Raw genomic sequence first — 15,889 nt, forward strand, 5'->3', positions numbered from 1 at the left:
ATCATATAAACACATACGTGACCATACGGCGTCACGGACACAAATATGGGCGACACACCTGCGAACACAGATGTTCCATTGTTTTGCCACAATGATTGATGACCTTTTGTTGGGCTGTGGGCGCCGCCGCCACCGCCATCGCTCCTCAACTCCGCCGAAATGATGGACAAAAAACCGCCAATATGCATAAAACCAGTCCGATGCAAACTGCTGTGCACTCAAAATGTTTGGGAATGCTTGCCAAAGTAGTTGCGTTCACTACGCTGTATATCACACTTAGTATTTTAGCTGACTCCGCTATCTGGGGTGACAGTTGCACTACAATCTACAACCAATGAGCTTACATTTGTACACGCTCTAAACCATGTAGCCATGACTAAGCAGTCTAAAACGGGTCAAAGATGCCACACCCAGGCAGCGAGATCTGAACGGTATTGCTTGCGTCAGTGTGTACATACTGTACCAAAGTGTGTGTGAGTGTGTGTACACGCTCCTGATATAAGCAAAAAGCAGCTACTGTACGAGCGGACAGGAAGGGTGTGTGGGGAAGTCCAAACATTGCGCGCCCATCCTGTTTGGGACAGTCCGTGTCCTGTGGTGGTGGCTTTAACTCCCCCAAAAACACAAAGACAGAGTCCAGACTAATGGTCATGTATGTTATTAAGTGGACACTGGGATGCATTGTGAACACACGGAACAGGTGCACACCTGTTACACGTTCAGATGCACGCATAATAGGAGTAAAGGAAGATCAGATGATTTAACTTTAAACCTTTGCATGCAAAAAAAAAAGTGTGTTAACATGGGATTGTAATGAGATGAAACAAATTCTACGTGCAAATTGGATTGAATCCTCTGTTGCCTAAAAAGCATTTACACCTCCATCGACGTTGATGTTGCTAATTTACTTCAAGTCTTCAAGTTAGATGATAGATTAAATAAATGTCTGAAACATCTCTTTAAACAGGCCATGACTCGATGCAATGCATTTATTTGTTTTAAATTCCTCATTGTAAATAATTCATATTTTAGTCAAGGTCTTCATTCATCATCAGGGTTTATTTTTGTCTCCAGATATTTAAAAGCAGAGGCTGCCACAGAAGTGTGTCCCCCATCAGCCGAGACACTAAAGAATGGCATAACATCACACACACTGGTAATTATCTGTCGTTCACACACACATATCAATGCTTTCACACATATGAACCTGTTTTTTTGGCTATTTTGTAGACCTTATGATGATTTTATCCTTTATTTTTCATTTCTAAAGTTGCAAATTCTTTTCTGTACTTTGTTCCACCTCCACAGAGGATGGATTCTCCACCAGAGTGTGTGTTGTCCCTTTCTTGTGAGCAGCCCCAATCCCCGACAACGCTGCCGTCCTTGGACCACAGCCCCCAGGCCTCCTCTCCTCACACCCTTCTCTCTCTGCCCGACAGCCCTGTTGTTCTACCCATTCACAGCCCAGAACCTTCCCCTAGGAGCCTGGAGACCACGCCTTATTTCCCCCTCTCTCCTTTCCCACTCCTCGAGGAAAGCAATCACCACGATGATCCCGAAGACGATGAGGAGGAAGAACTAGATGGAGTTCCTCCATCCCCGACACCCGCGGTGGCTTTGTTCCCTGGAGGGGTGGAACAAGAAGCTGGATGCAACCCTTGTTTGGACTCCTCTCCAGCATCAACACCATCAGCACCTGTCCTTGGGTTCGGAGCCCTGGAGTTGGCCCTTTCATCGGGGCAAAGCGGAAACTGCAATGATGAGCTCGATCTCCAGCTGTTTCAGAAAGATACCGTCACCAGGGCAACGCCTGGAGGTGGAGGAGCCTCGACGGGACCCGCTCTCAGGTTTCCCTGTCATGTATGTGGGAAGAGATTTCGATTCCAAAGCATTTTGTCTCTTCATGCCCGTGCTCACAGTCTGGAACGAGACCGCCGCGCTTCAGCCCTATACCAGGCTGGACTCCCCTCAACACCCCTAAAGCAGCACCTTAAAATCCAACATAACCACAAAGACTTAATGCAGCATCACAAGAGTCAACCAAATCAGCGTTTACTGCCAGAAACTCTCATCCAGCATCTCACAGAAGACGTGGGTGTCGGCGGCGAGGTCAAATGTCTCGATAACGGCCTACAGACTGACCAGAACCCCAACTTTTTATTGGATGACAGCACACCGTTGACGCCTCCACTTACAGAAGACCCAGTTTCTGCAACCTCTCCCTATTCCTCTAGTATCGTGGAGGGTGCTTCTACTCCTATAGCGCCTACATTTCGCTGTCATGCCTGCAAAGGAAAATTCCGCACGGCTTCAGAGTTGGCAAGACATGTCCGCATTCTCCACAACCCCTATAAATGCACTCTTTGTCCTTTCTCTGCCAGCCAAGAGGAGAGTCTGGCATCTCACTTGCAGGAGTGCCACCCATCCCCTGAGGTACCTGCTCTTGCACTGGCCTTCAATTCCAGGCCAGTCATTGCAACCCCTGACACTCCTTTGCCCACACCGACCCATACCCCGGCCCCAAGTACCCCACAGATGACTTCGGCATCTACAGTAGCTGGATCTCCCTCACTGCCAGCATTTCGTTGTGACATCTGTGGGCAGCGGTTTACCCAATCTTGGTTCCTGAAAGGACACATGCGAAAGCACAAGGACTCCTTGGACCATAAATGTCAGGTATGCGGTCGTGGGTTTAAGGAGCCTTGGTTCCTCAAAAACCACATGAAAGTACATCTCAACAAGCTTGGGCTGAAAGCTGGGTTGGGAAGCCTTGGGGGGCCCGGAGGTGCAGATCAGCCGAACAAGGCTTCTGCTAGTAACCAGTCTCTAAATGCCCTCTACTCAAGCCTCCTTCTTGCCCAGCGAGGGGGCGGCAGAGGTGGACAAGGCAGATTGGAGAGGGAAAGTGGAGGCCGAATCGGGATGGGTTTAAGCAAGTCAGCCATCATGGGCTACCTAGGATTGCCAAGCGACAGCAGTGGTGCCAGCTGTATGGAGAGACTTCAAGCTGTCGCTCAGGTGGCAGAGATGGGAAACGGTGGCGGCGGCGGAGGCACCATTGACAGCTCGGCGAGAGGGGGAGCGAGAAGAGGAGGGGGTAAAAGTGAAACTACAGCATCGCTTTCAGATGGAGGAGGGGACCAGGCAACTTGGTGGCAGCTGGTGGCTCGCAGCTTAGCGGTAGCTCAACAGCAGCAGCAGAGGCCCCATCAGCGGGGCCAACAGCAAGGTCAGCGAGGCCCAGGTCGGAGTTCGGTCATCGCAGACGCCGACCAGGTCAGGGCGTACCTTGGAGGCCTGGGCTCAAGAGAAGATGCCGGAGGAGCAGGAGGGCCATGGGAATGCCCAGACTGTGGGAAGCTATTCCGCAGTCTGCAGCAGGTGGTGGTTCACGCCCGCGTTCATACCCAGAGGCCTCAGAAAGGAGGTAGCAGTGAAGAGGAAGGCGGAGGTAGTTATAGAGGAGTGGGGTTGGGACGAGGAGGTAGCAATGAGGGGAGACAGGAATCAAAGATGCTGATTGGTGGATCCCAACAAAGTGGAGAAGGGAGACAAGACTCCAAACTGCAAAGTGGTGGATCGCAACAGGCAGGACCAGCGACAGGGTTTCATTCTGTCATCTCCAGCTTCAAAGGTACAATCAGATCTGTTGTCGTTTAGTTTGGCTTTTGGTTTTGATTTGCTCACATGCAAGAGGATTATCAAAAAACGCTATTATTTTCACAGTGGTTTTCTTTTCTAAATTAAATCTCTGTTTTGTCTCTTTACTAGCAGAAGAAAATGGCTTGACTTCGGTCTCCTCCATACCTTCAGTTTCCACCAGGGAGCGAGTGCGTGGCAGAGGAATAAAAGATTGCCCCTACTGTGGTAAAGCCTTCCGCTCTTCGCATCATCTTAAAGTACATCTGAGAGTTCACACAGGTGAGTTTTACCAAACACGCTTACTTTTTTGTTAACCTTTAAAAAAAGAAAAGAAAATCCACGCAAAGATTTCACAGAGTAAGTCTCACATGCAGGCTTTAGCAGCAGCACCTTTTTCATTTTAACACATTCACCCAGGAGATCTGGCCGGGGCTAATCATAGAACTCTACTGCAGGAAACAGAGCAGCTCCACTGGAGCAAGTTCTTGTTAATGCATGGCTCGGGGGGGAATATTAATGGTAGTTTTGGAGAAAAGAGAAGATACTTTGGGGAATAAAACTGCAAAATTCTTAGTAAATATCTCACTTCTCCTGCTGACCTGTGACCTCATTCACAAGACAGTTTAGGATACAAATGAAATGTTTTGTAATTAAACTTGGAATATTTAGGGTTTTTTTGTGTGGTTTGACTATTCTTAATGGTAAAACTTAGACTGGTTGAACTTTTTTTTTTATATTAGAGCCCTCACAGTTCATTATTTGGCTTCAGTTTATGTTTTTGATCAAAATTAGGACTTCTCTTCTATTTAATTTGGCCATTTCTTCCTTTTTTCTCTACCAACTGGTAATCAGAGTCCATCCAAGTCTTTACAGGAAGACAATGTCTGAAATGCATTCAATGAAACCTATTTAGTATTATCATAATGAATACTTATCCATGGCTCACAGGACCTATCACATGACAGCTATATTATTTATGATAGCATACGTCTCTGTTCCTCATACACTATTACTTCTCTGTGGGATCAAGTGATTATCACTTAATAAGTAATTTAAGAGAAGGCATCAGATAGTAATAATATTCACTTGATATTATTGTTCAATTGGATTTTTACACTCCAGACTTTAATCCCATTATTACCTCCTCCAAGGGGGTTGTGTTTTTGTTGGAGTTAGTTTGTCTGTCTGACTATTAGCAGGTTTACCCCCCCCCCCCCAAAAAAAAGGTATGAGGTGATTTTGATTAAAAAATTCTGAGAAGTATGGCCTTAAGAACAATACATCAGATTTTGGTGGAGATCTCATTCATCATCGGGCTCCAGATTTTTAAAAGTTGATTCCTGACATTGTGAGACAGGGCAATTACAAGATTTCACTGCAATAACAATTCCTGCAATAATCGGGAGGAAAAGTATGCATTACCATCCCCTTAAGAGCTAACACACATTAGCTTCAAAGTGTTTGAATTTATATGGGTCACAGAAATCCTGAAACAGTAAATGGAATAATGCTGCAGACTTTAAAATATGATGAAAGTCAAATTTGACAAATCTTGACAGTGAGGTAAAGAAGAAAAATCAGCGTTAGTGGATTATAATTTTCATAAATATCTATCAAATTAATAATTTACCAATGTAAATTTAAAAAATCTAGGGATAGATCTTCATAGTAAGAGCTTCTTATATGTGAGTCACATTATGGTTTTTAATAACAGATCTGCATTGGTGAAGATTTACCCACTTGGTTGCTTCCTAAGTATTTAAAAAAAATTTTTTTACCTCAGTAACAAAATCAAAATCATTCATAGTTTTTCTGCACACCAGCGTTCATCAGGAGCCATTTTTGTCTTTTGTTCATTATTTGTGTGCTAGTGAATAAGATAATTTATGCTTTTCATATGCAATACGTTTCCTGCTGTTGACATGCCACTGGCGTGACGCCTCCCCCTCCTTTATCTTTCCCAGCAGTGTAATTTTCACCGTTGATGGAATACTGCCATCTCCCTTTAAAATGCATAACTACATCTCAAAGTCACCAGTTGCTTTCCAAATGACAATTTTTAAAAAAAATCTAAATGCTTATTTCTGGACTTCTATGACTTGCCAGGACTTATCTTCTTCAACCGTGACTAGATCATAAAAATAAATAAGGTTTCCTGCCTTTGTCAGTCAATGAATTGAAGATGGAATGAAGACCACTAATACGAAGACTTGAATTCATTTGTAGGAATCAAAAAACAATCAAATCGATGGATCTTTCAGAGTCTTTGCAGATTCAGGTTAACCTTTTTTGAATGTCCCATTTCATTTACCCGCAGCTTATTCTGTAAATGTTATTTTCTCTAGGTGAGAGACCCTACAAATGTCCCCACTGTGACTATGCAGGTACCCAGTCAGGTTCACTAAAGTACCACCTCCAGCGGCACCACCGGGAGCAACGCAATGCCTTGGCGGCCTCGTCCAACTCCTCCTCTGCCGGTGGCGCCTCCTCCATCAACAGTCTGACCTCTGGAACTTCTGGGCTGACTAAGCAGCGCCGATCCCAGCTCAACCACTGCCCGGTCGCCAGAGGCCCGGCCGACAGTCCTGGCACTCGGTCCGGCCAACAATCCTGGCTCCTAGGCCTTCCGGATCAGCGGGAGCATCGGAAGACGTTGGCAGCTCTGAGAGATGTTGACTTGGAGTCCCAGTATAGATATCTCTCTGGGGTCATGGGCGCCCTTTACCAAGGTGGAATGGAAGGGGGTTGGATCAGGGAGTCTCCACCGCCGAAGGCTCCCAAAGTGTCCCGCCGTAAACCTCTTACTACTAGTCGAATGGTTCAGTCATCAAGTGAGAAGGAAGGGTCGGTGCCTTCAACTCAGGAGGGGAGGTTCGAGCCCCTGGATCTATCCCGTCGCCCTTCGCCCGGCCTGGGAGGGACGGAAGAGGACGGAGGCTTGAACGAAGGGGAAGGAGGGGTTTTCAGTGGGATGGATGGCGAAAGGGATAGTTCAACCGGGGGTAAACTGAGTCAGTGTTTGTTCTGCCCGTTCCGAACATCCTCAGCAGAGCTGATGGCCATGCATCTGCAGGTCAACCACACCAGTAAGTCCAGACGCAAAAGAGGCCTTTCTAACAACTTGGGGAACGATGGAAACCCAAAGGCCACCAAACCCAGACTGGATCAGTCCGACTCTATGACTATATGGAGTAACGGGAGCGAGGCGGTCTCCCAGGTACCCACTGGGGAATGGTCATCAGGGCTGGCCAAGGCCCTCAATGGGCTTTCTGAGGATACAGCAGAACATCTGGAGAACACTGACTATCCAGACTCCAATGTGGCGTCAGCGTCAAACAAGGTAAAAGACATTCTGGCATTCGAGAGAAAGATGGAAGCAGAAGAGCAAGAGGAAGAACAAGAGGAGAATTTGGAAATAAGCAGCTTGGAGGACTCACAGGACCAGGATCTGAGGGGGTCCATTTGTCTGTCGCCGGCTCTGAGCTTCAACCAGGAGTCTTAACAGATCTAAATGATTCAGCGGCATTTGAAACGGAATCGAAGAGGCGGAAGATACAAGTAGCTGTGTAGACAAAAAAAAAAAAAAAGACTTTTAGGTCAAATTGCATTTTTCCTCTTTTTACTTTCATCTCTAAATGGAGGATACTTGACTCTGAGGTTTCCAACAGGATGGAGAAGAAAGTCTCTGCTATTATCTTCCCTCTCCAATTTGCTCCGAGACCTCAATCGTCCACCAAACGCTTCCGGAACAAAAAAAAAAAGAGCATAGGTGGATTTACAAGCTTCATTCCAAGATGGACAGTTTTTAAAGATGACCTCTTATTTGATAAAATGAAAGAAAAGTATTAAGATCTTGTGCCGATCCTGCAACATCTCACATGCCTTTATTCCACACTAATAATGAACTCTATGGTCCGGACTTCTATACTGACCAAGCTGAAGAAGTCAACCTCCTTACTGGCAGGAGGACAGTTTGAAACTTCCTCCTCAGCCCACGCAGCTGAGGAAAGTTCATCACGGGAAAGTTTCAACTTATTAATTTAAGGCATGAGGTAACTGTTGCAGCCACTTCCTCATCTCTCTATATATACATATATATCACTGCCGTTTGTCTGTAAACTGTTTTGGACATGATTGCCCTAAAGAAAAATAGAAAGAAATAGTTTGTAACACTAATTTTATTTTCAGTTAGTGCCTGTTCATGTACTGTATTGTTGTCAAGAGAGTCTCTGGTATTTCTTTCCATCAAGGCAGTGATAGGTCATTTATTTTACCTGAATATACAGTTTAAAACGATTTAAGTGCAGTATATTTGTTACATACAGTTTTTAGGGTGTTGTGAATAGTTGTAAAAGAAATGCCACACAGTAGCGGGACGTCCTCGACGGGCAGCGGCCGTTTTTTTGGGGGGTGGGTGGGGGGTGGGGGGCATACAGCTTGCAAAGGTAATTTAAAAAAAAAAGAAAGCAGGTAATCAATGCATAATGAAACGAAAGAGGTCAAAGGTTGAGTGTTAAAAAAAAAAAAGGCGTCGCAATTTTAAAATTCAGTGTTTAAGGCGGCGTGGGTGTGTGTGTGTGTGTGTGTGGAGAAGAACAAAACGGAATGGGAGTCGGTGGCGCCCGTGGGGACGTCGATGGAGCCTGCAAACACAATCAACTGATACACCTTTTAAAAGCAACAGAGACTTGACAACTGTGTCAAAGGAAAACAACCTTTTTTTTTTTTCCATAGGAAAGAAGATGGAAGGTAGAGAATGTAAAAGAAAGCAGTTTCCCTGCCAAACAGGACTAAATCTGACAAACAAAATCGTTCTGTTTGAAATACGACGTCTTTTAGACGAGTGGATTCCCTCTCTTCTTTTTTTTTTTTATGAGAAAAGAAAAGACAATGGTAGGAATAATCATTAAAAACACTAACCAATGCATAGACATCCCAGTAGAATATCTGTAGCTTTTGTAAAGACAAGTTTAAAAAAAAAAAAAAAAAAAAGCAGACTTTTGTTTATTTTCTTTTCAAGATGCTTACAGAAAAAGGTTATCGATACAGGTAATTATTGATTATAATGTTTGTGAGCTAAGACTAGTTGGAATGTCTATACAGAGCACTGTGCAAGGTTTGAGTTCCCAAAGTAGTTGTCTTTATTTTGACTTTATTGATAGACCAAACGTTTTTTAAATGGAAGTTGTCACTTTTTTTTGTCGTTAATTGTGTGAAGCTGTGGTTTCGATAGATTTACGCCCGTCGATTTGACTCCTGACTTGACTCCTACCGGGAGAAAAGAAAATGACGGCACAGTCTTTTGAGAACAACTTGACGAATACTTGTTGATGGGTTTTCCTTTTTGTCACCACAGCTAAATGTGCATTAATGTGTCTGAGTTCTTTTTTTTAGAGCACCTTATGAGTTTTTTTTATTATTTTTTTTAGTGAAAGTCCCTTAGTGGTGTCTCCTTAACAACTACTGTCAATGCCATCGTGCCTTCTGTTTCAAGCACTTCCTGGTGTACTTTGTAAAACTCACCAAAAGCACTTAGCCTATATCTACATACTTTCTTCCTCTCAGTCTCTTGTCTCCTACTTCCTGCTTTCTCCTTTGCTTTTCTCCCCTTTCCTTCATCACCTCAGCAGGTTTATCCGATGTTTCTCTCTTTCTCTGTCTTTCTTTACCTCCCATCACCCCTCCAGGGGATGCTGTTTCCATACATTTTCCTACTCTTTAGGACCATGAGGGGATTAGAAGAGCCTGATCACAAGCTAGCCTGGCTAGACTCTTGAAAGAATGGACTACCTAACTGTTAGATGAGTTAAAAAAAAAAAAATCATTCTAGATGTAGATTAGACAAAAACTAATCCTTGGTAAACCAAAGCCCAAGTCTAAGTCTGATATTTAGTCTTATAAGGTGCCAAAACATGTCCAACGTGACTCTAAAGCATATATATCAAACAAACAACATAGTCCATCCGTTCGCTCTCTTTTCACCGCACATCGTCTTGAACCCATCCTCCCTCTCCTCATGCTTGCTCTCCCTCCATGTCCCGAGCTCTGTCGTCCGTAAAAACTGTCAATCTCTAAGCACCACTTGAAGGTGACGTGTACTATCTGGTATTGAGGCCTTTATTAGATTTTTATTTCAGTTTGTGTGGTGTTTGTCCAATGCCATTGAGATGGAAAAATGCTCTTCTTATAATGATAATTATTGTTTTGGCATTATGGTTAAAAAAAACAAAAAACAGAAACGTACAAAAAATGTGTTGTTGAATGTTGTACAGATAGCGCTAGCGATGTTGTGTTTTTTCAAAGAGAGCACAAACCTGAAGCGACGGCCCCCTCCACTCCTCCCACCGGCAGATGGGAATAAAACAACCTGCCAGTCAATCTAAATGTCTCATGAAAGAAATTTCCTCGGTAATGACAGTTTTTCAAAAATGATTTCTTTGTGTGAGTAGCATTGTTCTCACAAGGTTTTGAATGTAAAAAAAAAAAAAAGGCAGCCTTTGACTTCATTCCCAGTTTTCTAGCAGGGACAAAAATCCTGTCTGAATGCGGCACTGAAGTCAATATTTTTGCTCAGAGTTTAAAAAGAGATACGTGACAGTTTTACCATCTTATTAAGTGTCACTGCCGTGTGTTTATGTTCAACATTTTAAATGTTAGAAAAAGTTATTATTGTATTCACACACATGAAAACTGAACACAATATGTCTCCCCTGGGATTTCTTTTAAACATATGTGAAATTTGCACCTTATTATCTCCTGATTGTGAATCAGATCATTTAATCAAAAGGAAAAATCTATAATGTAATGGACAGATATTATATATATGAAATCAGTGGCTATGATCACTTTGTTGCTTGTTAAGAAATGACAAATCTCTGTGGGTTGACGGGGCCGCGCCAGGTTTGGGCTCTTGTGTAGTTTGCTGCCATTGCAGTGAGGGAAAACTGATCTAACATAGTAGTGACTAATATGACTTTGTGGACAGATTAAAAAAAAAATGAAATAATTAGAAATAAACACAAACAAAATAATCCAGTGTCTCTTTTTCATGTCTCCCATCACCGAATTCCATTTTTCACATCACATTAATGTATGTTTTAAATCTTTTCATGTCTTCAATCCTCAGTCTGAGCCCTTCTGCAGCGCCCCCGTGTGGCTGTGACGAAAAAACAACCGGAAGTGGATATATTTTTCTGGACTCTCCCCATATTTCTTGCAAACTTGATCTTTTGGGAGTGAATTTTTGTTGGTGATATTGAGATTCTGGTGATTCAGGTTGTTCCTGTCATGTGTTGCAACACTGAGTTCTATGTAATCCTCTAAAAGACTTAATGCCAGGAAATAATCTCTATTTGTCAGTTCCAGTTTTTCTGAATCAACAGCGCCTCCCAGTGGAATCAACCAAAATAACTCATTTTAATTTCTAATTATCAGAAATACTTTCAAGACCAAACAGAATAATTAAATCTATTGATTGTTTAAGTTGAAACATATTTTAATTTTGTCTGACACATTTAAAGCTTGTCACCAAACCGGATTTCACTCATATTTCTTTCAAAGTAAACTTGAGTTCAATAAATAAATAAAAAATACACAGTAAAAGTGCAAGTTTCAGGAAAAAAGATATAACCAATTCGGATCGAATTTATTTTTTACGCATGTGGTTTAAAAGTGACATTTGTTTTGAAATCCTTAAAAGGAAACTGGACATTTATTTTGGCGGCTTTGCTAAAATAGGAAATATGAATTTAATCCGACTAGTGGCGAAAAATCATCAGAGTGTGGAGGAAATAATGCGCCAATAATGAAAGAGCCCACTCGTTGTCTTTGCAGATGTGACTCGATCAACGGAGGACATTCTGACTTACATGAATCTAAAAAAAAACAAGAACAACAAAAAAACACCCATAAATATTCAATTAACGCAGAGTAGAATTAAACGCTCCAGGGCTGCTTCTCTTATTACCTATTAGCCTACATCCCTGCGCCAGGCCAATAGTCTGCTCCCTGATGGGTGAGTGGGCGAGAGAGAGAGAGAGAGGGAGGGGGGGGGAAGAGAGAGGGAGAGAGAGAGAGAGAGAGGGAGAGAGAGAGAGGGGGGGGGGGAGAGAGAGAGAGGGAGAGAGAGAGAGAGAGAGGGAGAGATCCTCTTCCCCATAAGCCTCTACAGCAGGAGAACCGCGCGTCTCTTTACTTTGTGCGCCTGACTCGGAGCATCCATAAGCGCGTCGTGGCTCTCTCTCCCTCCCTCACACACTGCAGCAGCTCTTCTCCACGCGTGTGTGTGTGTGTGTGTGTGTCCGTGTGTGAGTGTGTGTGTGCGTGTGTGGGTTTGCGTGTGTGTGACTCCTGCCAGAGGCTGAACACGGAAAGAAGACCGTGAAGTCCACTTCTGCGACCGAACTCCATCCATCCATCCGCGCAACGTTTCCAAAATGAGCGAGGTGAGCCGATTCTTTTTTTGTGTGTGTGTGTGTGTGTGTGTGTGTGTGTGTGTGTGTGTGTGTGTGTGTGTGTGTGTGTGTGTGTGTGTGTGTGTGTTGTGGGTTGGATCAGTTTGGGAACAACTGGCGCAGGCTACAAGTGCAGTTGCGTGAGTTATTGCGCTGAATTTTGCCGTCAGGGGCCACATCACGCACCTGCAGCGAATTGTCCGTGTCGTTTCACCACACGACAAGTGTCTGCAGGTAATTGAGCGCAGTCACACTTCTCTGTGCGCTCAGCCGCAAACACCCTGACCAGAAAAAAAAAAAACCGCAACCTAGCTGCGGTTCAGAATCGGTACAGAATGTTTTAGCGCAACGCGCTCGGCTTGGCTCGGTTCCGAAGTCTGACAGAAGCACTGCTGCAATGGGGGAGGCATCTGTCAACATCTGGTGGAGCATGATGGCAGATTAGGGCCCGGGCACCCCCAGGATCCCCCAAGGGGCACCAGAGGGTCCACAAAATTTGGGGAAAAAAATTGTATGTATTCATATTAAAAGCTTAGGGTTTGTTATTTTACCATCTGTAGGAAGACTCCCCCCCTGCAGCACCCCTACTACTTGATTTTCTGCAGAACCACTGCGCAGATCGTCCCTGTTTAAAGATGGTTCGGGTGTTTTAAGGCTGCAGACGTCTGCGCTAATGGAGAACAACGTGGGTTCGAGTTTGACTGCAGTCCGTCATCATACGGACACCCAACTCCCTGTGCGTAATGCTGACACGCAGAGAATTGATTCATCTGTGGGATTTTTTTTTTAGTATTCATTGTGACAATTGGTTGCCATAGCGATGAACTAACCAGCTCTAAACCCCTTAAACCAAGTGAAAATCCTATAAAATGTGACTCCGCTGGGTTTCTCACTTGTCTGGTAAAGTTCTGTCGGTGCGCTATAAATACCGGGATACCTGGAGGTTCACCTGCGTGACTCAGACCCGCAAAAAGAAATAAACCTCACATCAAGACGTGAATTCACTTCAGCTATAGAATTAAAAACAAACAAACCCCGATTTAATAGAGTTGTGTGACATAATAAACGCACAACCAGTCGGATATCGTTTCGCGTCAGGAGGAGCGGCGTTGATCGATGGATCGATCGGTTCCGCGGGTGTCCCTGCGGGAGGGATACTTTTTCACTCCCGTGTCACCGGAGGAGACGCGGATCTCCTCTCCGTGGGACGGATCCGGACGATCCGGACGCGCGTTTGGTCTCCGTGGCGCAGAGGGTCGTTTGGCGCGTCTGTGACTTCTCTTTCCGGACATGTGAGCGGATCGTTTGACGGCTTCTTATTGCACTTCTCTGATAATTAGAAATCCCAACTATTAGGGGGATAATATGATAATGGCATCACGGTTTGTGCTGAAACAGCATGGATTACTAATGATACCTGCATAAGAAATACAGGAAACTTGATCAGATGGTGCCAAAAACCTGTTTTTACGCGCACATAGTCAAAACTCAACATTTTTTAGTGCTATAAATTACTTTGTGATGTTAAAATGTTCTTTTCTTCTGGAACAGCCATGGAAAAATTAAAACTTTTATTTATTTTTTATTTAGGTTGTAACAAGATATAAGTTTGCAATTAATGGAAAAGTTGTCGAAACCGACACCCATCGCTTAACTGGATCAATATTTTCCGACCGTGTGTGACGTCCAGGGAATTTCAATACGTCAGGTGAATGTCTCCCTCAGATTCTAGTTTTCAGCTCATTTTTACGTCACCTGGTGCAGATTTGCGTCACTCGTGTTTTTGCATTGACTTAAAACAGTCCCGTTACATTCAGTGTGTTTTATTATATTTCATGAAATTTAGCTGAAAGTTGTCATTTAACAAGTGATAGCCTGAATTCAGTTTCCTAATCTTTCAGGATTTGTTGAATTTTGAATTATTTTGAACTGTAAATCAAAAAACCAGAATGATATCTTAAACAAACTTGAATTTTAGGAACCTTTTCCTACCGTTTCCACACGGCTTACAGAGTAAACCGGTGGACGGAGGAATCAGCTCAATCATTGATAAGAGAACAATCGTTAAATATTAACAAGAAGGCAGAAAACCTGGTTTTAAAAGCAGGTGTTTGGCCTCCAACGCTAAATCTTTCATGTGATCTGGGCGCGCTGGTGGTGGTGGTGGTGGGGGCCACCCGGGGGCCGCCGTGGCCCTTCTCCCTGTCCTCTAATCTCTGGTGGACGTAGTGCCATCCTCACGCCAACAACAGGCCGTGTGGACCGAGTCGGCCTGACCCCGATGACCTCCTGCATTAGGCACTAAGTGGGGGAGTGAAAAGCATTTCTTCTTTTCCATTTGGACTATAAACCCCCCACCCCCACCCCCCCCACCCGGATCAAAACACGCGTGTGCGTGTTCACAGATTTACGCCACGGAGACCAAACTCCACGTTTCATCCGCTTTCAGCAGCTGCATCTTCATATCTGTCTTTTTAGACGCCTTTTAATTTGAAGGAGACAAGTGTGTGTGACGTCACTCAGCAACTTACACACACACACACACACACACACACACACACACACACACACACACACACACACACACACTGTCGGTGAAGTCCATGAGTTGTCGCACTGCACCTTCCCACCACGCTGACAGGCTGCCTCCTCCAGCTGAAGTCTTGTCACCCACTGCCTCGTTTCCTCTCCTTTCTTTTCATGAGCTTCTATGTAACCCCCCCCCCTCCACACACACACACACACACACCAGGCAGGCCCCCCCCCCTTCCAACCCTCTTTATTTTCCCTCTAAAGGCTCGACTGTATTCTCCTTAGCAACAGCGAGAGAGAAAAGAGAGCGGCGGGGTATTAACACTTACATGCGTACATCCGGCAGCCAACATCTGCACAGCGTGAGGTGTGGAGGAAGTCCAGAAGTGTGTGTGTGTGTGTGTGTGAGTGTGTGTGTGTGTGTGCATTCTTAATTCATAGGAATATGAATGGAAATATGCAGGAAAGAAGTGAACTGGTAATGTAACGATAGTTCGGTGGGGGTTTATTCCCACTCACTCTAGATGAGAAATGACACCAAATATAATCCAAAAAGTGTTTTCATTGGACAGCAGAAACACACACACACTCACACAAACACACACACACACACACACACACACACACACACATGCAAAAGGCACAGTGAGAGATAGGTAGCTCATTATGCTTGTAATTATCACTTAGCAGGCTTAACTCTCACAAAACGCCACCCGTTTTCTTTCCTTTTTTTTTGTGTGCGTGGAAGCGGCCTGGCAGGGGATAATTACTGGAGTCTGACGTGTCTCCCAGGCCAATCAGAAGCTACTCAAGTAAAACCAAGAAAAGCAGCAATGGTGGTTTTTCTACGTCAGTCCATCTCTCCACCCCACCCCCCCCTCCTCTCTCTTTTTCCCGCCTCCTGTCTTTTCTCAAAACGGCGTCTGGCATGTCTCGAAAATCACTGGCTTCCCCCTTTTTTACTCCTCCACCGAGTATAATCCTTTTATTTCTGTCTATAAATACATTTCTGCCGTGCTTTTAGAGGCTCTCTCTTCCTCCTTCCCCCCCCCTCCCATCCCTCCCACATCAAATGCAGCACTAAGCCCTGAAATGTACTGAATGTGAGTTTTTAAAGAACAGCAAGAAGACTCAAGGAGGAGCTGAGAATAGGAGTTAAAGGGAACATCGTTGTTTCCATCCCACCCTGATTTCCTCCTCTCTCTCCCCCCCCCCACCCATTTTTTTTTCTTTCTGTTGAATCCATGCATGTTGATCCAATA

The 15,889-nt window shown here is 44.3% G+C and overlaps 1 protein-coding gene across 3 annotated transcripts in view; it reads left to right on the forward strand.

Annotated features, from left to right (window-relative positions):
* The window catches only part of znf219 (zinc finger protein 219), a 15,632-nt gene extending 7,598 nt beyond the window's left edge, over nucleotides 1–8,034 (forward strand). The window contains exons 2-5 of one of the 3 annotated variants that reach the window (XM_068307880.1): nucleotides 1,075–1,156; nucleotides 1,309–3,634; nucleotides 3,772–3,921; nucleotides 5,988–8,034. In XM_068307880.1, the coding sequence (XP_068163981.1) occupies nucleotides 1,312–3,634; nucleotides 3,772–3,921; nucleotides 5,988–7,144 (3,630 nt within the window). In that variant the 5' untranslated portion in view covers nucleotides 1,075–1,156; nucleotides 1,309–1,311 and the 3' untranslated portion in view covers nucleotides 7,145–8,034. The remainder of the gene's footprint in view (nucleotides 1–1,074; nucleotides 1,157–1,308; nucleotides 3,635–3,771; nucleotides 3,922–5,987) is intronic. The other 2 variants (XM_068307882.1, XM_068307881.1) reach the window with 2 other exon arrangements.
* The last annotated feature ends 7,855 nt before the right edge of the window (nucleotides 8,035–15,889 follow it).

The sequence above is a fragment of the Antennarius striatus genome, chromosome 23, assembly GCF_040054535.1.
Source record: "Antennarius striatus isolate MH-2024 chromosome 23, ASM4005453v1, whole genome shotgun sequence".
Taxonomy (NCBI): Eukaryota; Metazoa; Chordata; class Actinopteri; order Lophiiformes; family Antennariidae; genus Antennarius; species Antennarius striatus.